Raw genomic sequence first — 10487 nt, forward strand, 5'->3', positions numbered from 1 at the left:
ACCATTTCTGCCCCATTGCTTAGCTTCGAAAATGCAAAACATCACGTATTCAATAGACCGAAACACGAATCCGTCAAAAAAGGACTTCTTATTCTCAGATCTGATATGAACAGAGTTTTCTCACAACATACCAGCATAAACTTTTACTAAAAAGTAACGAGTTAGAAAGCTAAAATAGCCTCTTTTTACTTGGTTGGTTTACGTGGTAGTTCACTACAAGCGAACTGTCAAATAGAATCGAAGAGACTCCATTTTGACCCTCTTTTTACTACTTCTTCATTAGATGATTCATTAAGAAAATATAAAAAATCTCTCAGACAGAACTAAAAATTTCGCTCGGTACCAAATCCAAATTTTGGTTAATTTAATAATTTTTAAAATATGGATTTTTTAAAGAGGGTCTTTAATGGGCAGTAGGGTCAAGATGTCGATGTATTTTACAAATATTTCACAATTTAATAAATTTTAATATGTGAATTTTTTTAGGGGGTCTTCAACGGGAAGTTGGGTCAAGCTATTCTCTAACCATTTCTGCATCATTGCTTAGCTTCGAAAATGCAAAATATCACGTATTCAATAGACCGAAATACGAATCAGTCAAAAAAGGACTTCTTATTCTTAGATCTGATACGAACAGAGTTTTCCCTCTTTTTACTACTTCTGAAAACTCTGGAAGTTTTTCCCCAGGGAAAAACATCCAGTTACAGCCAACATGTTATAACAATAACAACATACATGATTGACTAGGTTTATATACCTCTGATTTATCCGGTACTAAATTCATTTGGCATCAACCATTCCCAACACTAGTCGATATATATACTGAAATATTCAGACCAATTATGAACAATTGTTTCGCAGGAATTTGTACCCTATTGAGTGCTTTAGTTAAGGATATGGAACAAAGTCATAGGGATTTTATTATTCAGAATAGACCCGATTGACTTTTACAGTACAACAGACCATTGAAATTATCTTCTTGTGATTTAGATTTCAACCACAGCCACTAGGTGGAATTAAAAGAAGCCTTAACCAAGATCCGGTTACAGAAAGAAGACAAAAAGCTTTATATGTACATATGCCGTGATAGCAGATGTACAGGGTGAGCTGATTAAACGACTCACTACCACCCCTTTGTACAAGCACTTTGATCAAGTACTAGAGCTATTGCAGCCCTTTGAATTGTCATTTTATATAGACTAAAACACGAATCCATCAAATAAGCCGAGTACTTGTTCTTACTGTGACAAATCTTGTATAAACATAGTAAATCCTGGACAAGGATGGAACTTTAATAGTATCACTTGTATAGTATACCTTTCATCCATTACCATTCAACCTCGCACCAACTTCTCATTCATTCGACACACCTATAGAGAACAAAATCCGAAACAGTCACGCTAGGTATACTAGGGTTGAGGTCCTACATTCAATCTGTATCATATACATCAACTCATTTTCAACATTTAATCATACAGTCACTCCTCTGTGTGGTATCTAATATATCAGAAACAGCACGAAATTTATATTGAGTTATACATCTTACGCTGCATCTGTATTTAAACCGACCTTCTCTTTCCGCAAATTTGGGTTTAAACCACAGCCACTACGTGCACCCCGAAGGCACTTCTCCAATAACTGGGACAATACAAAGTCCGAAATTCTGCCTTGCCGGCTCCCGTGGTACCTGATTATCTGGCTGTCTGGTTCGGCTTCATGACAAATAATTTTAAGGAATGTTTGAAAATGCATTTCATGATCCCGACAGACTAGAGAAACTGGTAGTACAATTTATCGCCGGAATTGAAATCACACCATGATGGGGTCATCAAGGTAACATGACCCCGAAAGTATTGAAACTCAGACAAAATGATGACATATTAGTTAGTAGTGTCCGATCAAATGTACGTTTCTAATCAAACTCAGACATTTTTAATAAAATACCCTGTAGCCTGTTAAAGGGTTAAGGTATTAAGAGTTTTAATTACACTACATTAACATAATTAGATCAAGGTGAACATAAATTCTGTTATCAATCGAATAAAATTCGAATATGAAACGATTATTCGATTTACATTCATATATTATTTACATCCTTGTCTAGAGTCATAATACCATTTCAAAATCAAAACAATGGAATATAGTAACAACCAAAAATTCGTCTTCCTATTACTACGTACGTAATTTATTTTGATGAATAATTATAAATCGTTTTTTGTCTATTTTTTAATTTTTTGCCCCTTTCTTAAACTGACAATGGAACTTTTTTTCGAAGAGCACAAATAATAAAATGCAAATACTTTGTATTTATTTGTTGTTTCAATTTAAAATATATACTATGTATATAGTAATTAATTTGTATAAGAAATACTAAAGAAAATTAAAGAAACTAAACTTCAAACATAGATTTATATAAAACGTAAATGAACTTTAATGCAAGAATTAAAATTATTTACATTTTTTCTTCCACTTCATACCAACCCGATACACCCGATAAATGTTTAAAACACAAATAAAATACTTTGTAGCCACTAAATTCGACAACAGTTCTTTAGAAACCATCGAAAGGGCTGTAATAAATAGAAACCTAAGAAATCTAAAAGGCATATAGATCGTTCATTTAATAGTTCTAAGTTTAGTTTAATTTTTAACGTTATTAATAACAAAACGTTCAAAAATGTCTGTGGCAGAAACGGTACAAGAAACTGTAGCTGAAGTTGTTAAAACAACCTCCTCATCTGGCATAAATCCTTTGTGGACTGTATTGATTGGCATTGTTGCCATTGTGGTGCTCTTCGAAGTATGGATTAAAAATACACGGGAATATAAACTTTCGCAAAATATACCATGCCCTCCTAGAGTGCCAATTTTGGGCAATGCTCATTTGGTGGCTGGTTTAACAAATTCTGGTAAGTTTTAAACTTTAATTCCTTTTCAATACTTAATACTAAATTTTATTTTTTTCCCTTTAACTAGAAATCATGGCTCGTGCCCGTAATTATCTCGATATTTACGGTGACACAATACGCGGTTGGTTAGGTCCCATTCTGGTGGTGTTTCTCGCAAATCCTGCTGATATTGAAATTATTTTGAGCGGTCAACATCATTTGCAAAAATCCGATGAATATCGTTTCTTCAAACCCTGGTTCGGTGATGGTCTTCTCATTTCCAGTGGTCATCACTGGCGTCATCATCGTAAAATGATTGCTCCCACATTCCATCAAAGTATTTTGAAGAGTTTCATTCCCACCTTTGTACACCACTCCAAGAAAGTTGTCCAACGTATGACCAAAGAGGTGGGCAAGGAATTTGATGTTCACGATTATATGTCCCAAACTACTGTGGAGATTTTATTGTCCACCGCTATGGGTGTTAAACATATACCAGAGGATAACAAGAGTTTGGAATATGCCAAGGCTGTAGTGGACATGTGTGACATCATTCACAAGAGACAAATGAAATTCTTCTATCGTCTTGATTCTACCTACAATCTAACACCCATGCGCAAGAAGGGTGACAAAATGATGGATATTATTTTGGGTATGACACGCAAGGTGGTCAATGATCGTATGAAAGATTTCAATGCTGATGCCAGAGCTATCGTAGAGGAAGAGGATGAAATTGTCAAGCAAAAGCAACAGGCTAAGAAGGTCGGTTTGCGTGATGATTTGGATGATATTGATGAAAATGATGTGGGTAAGTATCGGAAGAAATGAAAACGTTTGATGTAATTTTTTAGTTAATATTTATTGTTTTGTTTAGGTTCCAAACGTCGTTTGGCCTTGTTGGATGCCATGATGGAAATGTCTAAGAATCCTGATGTTGAATGGACCGATAAGGATGTTATGGATGAAGTGAATACTATTATGTTTGAGGTAATTTTTACAATTTTATATCCTTTATATAGAATTCTCCATTACAAAAAAAAACATAGTTGTTTAGTACAAAACAATTACTGCCTTATTTATAACAATTTATCAAGGGTTTATTGAACAAACTTTATATGAAAATTTTTCTAATAAACCTGTGATAAATAGTTATGAATAAGACCCTTATTCTTCAAAATGGTTCTTCGAACCATAAACAATTTATACTTTCCCTTCGAAAAGTATTAGCATTTGTCTTCTAATCAAAGAAATGTTTAAACTTTAAAAAACTTCTGGTTAAAAATGGTCCTTCGAACCATAAACAATAGAGCTAAAGAAAAAATAATATGCAACGTAAAAGAGGAGAACATTAATATCTCGTGTACTGCAACCATTTCTTTTATTCCAATTTCAAAAGTTACATAAGTCCGCCCGTCTGACTTCTATTTCATATAATCAATCACAAGTCAAACAAATGGTCCTTCGAGCCATGAATAGAAGAACATAGAGTGTTGCTCATAAAGACTAATATTGCCTTTTAAATATTTGCTAACATTTTCTTTTGGCCTTCCATACAGGGTCACGATACCACCTCAGCCGGTTCCAGTTTTGTTCTCTGCATGTTGGGTATCCATAAGGATATCCAGGAGAAAGTATGGGCTGAACAGAAGGCTATCTTTGGTGATAATATGTCACGTGATTGCACCTTTGCCGATACCATGGAAATGAAATATTTGGAACGTGTTATTATGGAGACATTGAGAATGTATCCACCAGTACCCTTGATTGCTCGTCGTGTTGATCACGATGTAAAATTGGCTTCTGGTCCTTACACCATTCCCAAGGGAGCTTCCGTAGTCGTTTTACAATTTGCCGTACATCGTAATGCCAACATCTATCCAAATCCCAATAAATTTGATCCTGACAACTTCTTGCCCGAACGCATGGCTAAGAGACATTTCTATAGTTTTATACCCTTCAGTGCTGGACCCAGAAGTTGTGTGGGTCGTAAATATGCCATGTTGAAATTGAAGGTATTACTGTCAACCATTGTACGTAACTTTAAAGTAGATTCGAAGATGACAGAGGATGATTTCAAATTGCAAGCTGATATTATTTTGAAATTGGAGAATGGTTTTAATGTATTGCTGGAACCCAGACAACAGACAGCTTAAGATGAAAGTAAAGATTCCTATTAGATGTGTAAAAAGGTCGATTATACTAACATGCAAGATATTAGTCAGTAAGATGCTAATTTAACTATTATTGGAATTTTCTTTAATAACAAAGGGCAGCAATTTACTAACCCCACTAACTTAGTGAACGAAAAAATATTTTCAAAATTATAACTAATATTATAATTTTTGCAAAAAAAAAACTAAAAAAAATGAATATGAATGTCTAACATTAAGAACTATTTTTATAACTATGCATGCACAGTAAATAAAACTGTAAAAACTCTTATAAATATTTTAGTTTTTTTCTTAATCCCAACTCCTACACACGCTTTAAACACGTGTATTTTAAGAAACGGTCCTTTCTTTTTTAGTCCTTAAAGTTTTCTTTGTTTGTGCAAAATTTTTAATGTTTGTGGTTTTTATTTAATGATTTTTTGTAAAGACGACTACTATTTAAATGAAAATGAAATCTTTTATTCTCCATACACTCTTATTCTTTTATTTCCGGAGTTAAAAAATTCAAAATTTGTTTTACAATAGAAACCAACAAGTGTGTGGCGGATCAGAACCATTGTCTGTCTGTTTTTATTGTACGAATCAATTGTTGTATTTGTGTCCATACATAATATTTCTATTTTCGTGCTATAGAATAACCAAAGCACACTTGTTCTTTTATTTTTAAAGCATCCTGTTGTCTGAGTAGGCCGGAAGGATATGAGAATATGAATGATTTTCACTTTCAATTAGACAGCAGTGTATAACAAAGATACGTATTTAAAATAGGGGATTTTATGAATGAAATCTTTAAATTATATGATTCGTTTAATGGTCTCCGATATGTATTTGTTAATGAAATTCTGGTTTTTGTTCAAAGTTTAAAATAACAGGTCAAAAGTCTGCTTGGTTTCCTTGGCTAGAGTTTAATATATAATATAAACAATTAAGTTTGGTTTCAAATGTATATGTATGTATGTGGGTTAGGTTTTGTATATGCTTATTAAGGTTATTCAATGTTATTATAGTATTTATATTTGTGGCATTCACAAGGTGTGCTATCAAGTCGTATTGTCATAAAATACTAAAGTTTTAAAAAAATTGTTGTAGAGCTTCAAAAAAAGTCTTAAAATAATAACACATTCTATGATATGTTATTGTTAATGTTGTATTATAGTATTTATATTTGGGGTATTCACACGGTGTGATATCAAGTCGTATTGTCATAAAATGCTTAAGTTTTATGATAGTTTAAAAAAATTGTTGTTGTGCTTCAAAGAAAAAAGTCTTAAAATAATAAGACATTCTATGATATGTTTTAATTTAAATTTATTTAAAAATATTTTAAATTTTTATAAAAATGGATTATATAATCCACCATTACAATGTCCAATACGCCTTTTATGCACAAACCGACTTTTATATGAGTTTTTGACTTTCTTTTGCCATTTTTACTAATAATATTTGTAATATTTGTTCTATGCTTACAGCAGTCATATTTTTTAAGTTATTATTTTATGATATATGACTTTACGACGACCGTGTGAATTCCTTAATTATATGTATGTTGATTATCGTAGTAATTCGTAATTTGTTTATCATTGATTGGTTTTTATTTTAAAAACTTTTACTTCAAAAATTTGTATGACATACAATGCTGCAACGTTACGACATCGATTGTGAATTGCACAATTCTTTACAATTTATACATACATATTTTTTAAAGGTTTCTTATATAATTAAAAGATTCATAGCAGACAACTTTATTCCATGGGGTTCCAAATTACCTCAAAGTAATTGTTTGAATTTGAGCTCAGAATGAGGGGGTAAGAGATAGCTTACTGGTTCAGATCCGCTCAGAAAGTTCAAATGACGAGTTTCACTGTCGTACTGATGAATAAACAAAACCAAGAATATTTAAAATATTTATTTGAAGTCTCTAACAAAATTTTAGTATATTTAGTCAGTTACTTTGATAGCCAACGAAAAGATGAAATATTATATTTAAGAATCAGCATTTTATTTCGGCACTTTTCTAAATACTTGAGTTGAACTTGTAACTGGCGTCAACATTTTTTAATAAAGTCCACAATTTTAAGATGATATTATTTTGCTCCATTTTTTCAAAAACTGGTTTTTGCGCTGAGAAGATGATATAATCATATAATCGAAAACATTTGTTTAAACTGATTCGTAAGATTATTTTCGCAACATTGGTACAATTTGCAAAATAGGGATGATTATTCTATTTTCCGATTGCAATCGAAGTACATTTTCAAAATCAGATTTCTGAACAGGTGGGGTTATGGGAATAGTTATTGCGAACTCATCATTGCACAATAATACATTTTCTAAATCATTCATATTTATTATTAATAATACGTAGGTACATTTATAATTAATTGAAAAAAATAAACAGATATATGGATATAACTGTGGTTCTCAATATGTGATAGAAATCCTTCCAAGTAAATGTTTTTCGAAACGAGATCAGTTTTTATTTATTTAACTAAAATAATTTTTTGACATTCGAAATACAAATAGACAAAACTGTACATACATATAATTTTAAAGCAATATGTGATTATAGTTGCGCACGAACAAAAAATTGTTATATACTTAATAATTTATTCAAATTTAATATATTCTAGTGTAAGAATTAAAAAAATAATATTTACATGTTATCGAACTAATTTCATGATGTTAAAGCGAAGAAGCAGAAATAAAATACATGCGACGCAGAAAAATGAATATAATAATTCAGACGGAGGACAAGAAATTACATTAGTTCTAATTGTAGTGCGGACTTGATAAGATCGTTATCGAGTACACAAGTGTTATATCGAAATAAGAAATTTCATATAACTGTGAAATACGGATTATCACACCTTGAAAAATTTCACAACAAAGGATAATTACAATACAACAATGTCGGTGGAAACGCTGCAAACTACGATTCCTGAAATGGCAGGCGAAACTTTGGCAGCCACAGCCTCGTCTGGTCCTAATCCTTTGGTGACTTTACTATTCGGCTTGGGCGTCATAGCCGCTCTGTATGAATACTATCGTCGTAATAACAGAGCGGCCAAATTATTGGAAACTATACCCACACCACCACAAATACCTTTATTGGGTCACGGTCATATGGTGTTCGGTACAAATAATGTACAAACCTTAAAGATTGCCATGGAACTAATTAAAACTTATGGTGAAACTGTACGTGTCATGTTGGGACATTTGAGTGTGGTTTTCATAACCAATCCCAAAGATGTTGAAATAGTTTTGAGTGGTTATAAGCATTTGGAAAAATCGGTGGAATATCGCTATTTCCAACCCTGGTTTGGTAATGGTCTTTTGATCTCGAACGGACATCATTGGCGTCATCATCGCAAAATGATTGCTCCCACCTTCCATCAAAGTATTTTAAAGAGTTTTGTTCCCACTTTTGTCAACCACTCAAAGGCAGTTGTAGGACGTTTATCCGCCAATATTGGCAAAGAATTCGACGTTCACAAGTACATGTCCGAAACGACTGTGGATATTTTACTTACCACTGCAATGGGTTGCAAAACAAAACCTGAGACCGAAAAGAGTGCCGAATATGCCGAAGCTGTAATGAATATGTGTGACATTATTCACAATCGCCAATTAAAACTTTTGTATCGTTTGGACTCCACATTCAATTTCACTAAGATGCGTGAACAGAATAAGAAATTGATGAATGTTATCCTCAGCATGACCCGTAAGGTGGTGGAAGATCGTAAAAAGAATTTCAATGCTGAGGAAAGAGGTATTATCGATAAGGTCGATATGTTGAAGAAGAAACAACAACAGGCTAAAAAGGATGGTTTACGTGATGATTTGGATGACATCGATGAGAATGATGTGGGCGAGAAACGTCGTTTGGCTTTATTAGATGCTATGATGGAAATGGAAAAGAGTCCCGATATTAAGTGGACCGAAAAGGATGTTATGGATGAAGTTAACACCATTATGTTTGAGGTAAGTTTGGAAATAATTTTTAGATTTTTATACATATGAATGAAATGTATATTTTTCTGGAATATAAATATTTTCCAGACAAACTAAAAAAAATTAACTAAAGATTTAAAAACACACATTAATTATATCAAAACATTCTCCAGGGACATGATACTACAGCTTCCGGTTCCAGTTTTGCCCTATGCGCTATGGGTATCCACCAGGATATCCAACAGCGTGTATTCGAGGAACAACAAGCCATTTTCGGCGACGATTTACAACGTGACTGTACATTTGCCGATACATTGCAAATGACTTACTTGGAACGTGTAATCTGTGAAACTTTACGTTTGTTCCCACCTGTACCGATTATAGCCCGTAAACTGGAAGAAGACATTAGATTGAAATCTGGCCCCTATATCATACCTAAAGGTACCACTGTCGTAGTATCACAATTCTTCATACACAGACGTGCTGACACCTTCCCTGATCCCGAAAAATTCAATCCTGATAACTTTTTGCCCGAGCGTTCAGCCAACAGACATTACTACAGTTACATACCATTCAGTGCTGGTCCACGTAGTTGTGTTGGTCGTAAATTTGCCATGTTACAATTGAAAGTCTTGCTATCCACCATCATTCGCAACTATCGTGTGAGTTCGTCACGTACCGAAAAAGACTTTGATTTACAGGGTGATATTATTTTGAAATTGGGTAATGGTTTCCAAATTGGTTTAGAACCACGTACCACCATTAAAGTTTAAATTGATTCTCAATGTATGCAAAGTTAATCAATGATTGACCAGGATTATGTTAAATGGACTCGTCTGCTACAAACAAACTTAGGTTTATGATTTCAAAACTATATTTTACTAACCCACATTGATAGCTATTTATATATTTAGAAATGAATAACGTGTTTTAAAAAATGGACCCGTCTGCTACAAACTATATTAGGTTTATGATTTCAACACTATATTTTACCAACCCATACACACATATTTGATAATTATTATTTTAGAAAAAAGTGAAAAACTTGTGCTAATAATAACATCAGCAAAAAAACAACGTACATATAAGAAGAAGTTTTTCAATACCACCATACAATTGAAATATATATTTTTTTTCTCGTTACTAACATTAGCTATTAAGATATGCAAATTATTAAGTATATATGATATAAATAAAATTCAAATAAAAAATGGTCATGCACAGTAGAAAACTGTAAAATTGTGTGAACATTTATTTTCGTAAAAAGGTATCAATAATGAGGCAATGCAAGGAAATTCAAATAATAATATTTATATGAAATCGAACTTAATGATTAAAAAAAGACAAGTCAGCCATAGCCCATATATTTGGCTATGGCCGACTGTTCTATAGATTAGAATATAATAGAATACACTTAATTTGACTCAAATAATATTAACATAAATAAATAAATTACACTTATTTATCAAAGAACTTC

At 32.5% G+C, this 10487-nt stretch overlaps 1 protein-coding gene across 1 annotated transcript; it reads left to right on the plus strand.

Moving 5' to 3' along the window:
• Positions 1–2523: 2523 nt before the first annotated feature.
• LOC111683028 lies at positions 2524–10249 on the plus strand. Its single transcript, XM_023445061.2, has 6 exons — positions 2524–2909; positions 2977–3696; positions 3763–3875; positions 4445–5038; positions 7910–9040; positions 9184–10249. Exons 1-6 carry the CDS (start codon positions 2678–2680, stop codon positions 9781–9783), a joined length of 3390 nt encoding a protein of 1129 aa, XP_023300829.2. The 5' UTR covers positions 2524–2677; the 3' UTR covers positions 9784–10249.
• Positions 10250–10487: the final 238 nt, after the last annotated feature.

Source organism: Lucilia cuprina, chromosome 3, assembly GCF_022045245.1.
Source record: "Lucilia cuprina isolate Lc7/37 chromosome 3, ASM2204524v1, whole genome shotgun sequence".
Lineage (NCBI taxonomy): Eukaryota > Metazoa > Arthropoda > Insecta > Diptera > Calliphoridae > Lucilia > Lucilia cuprina.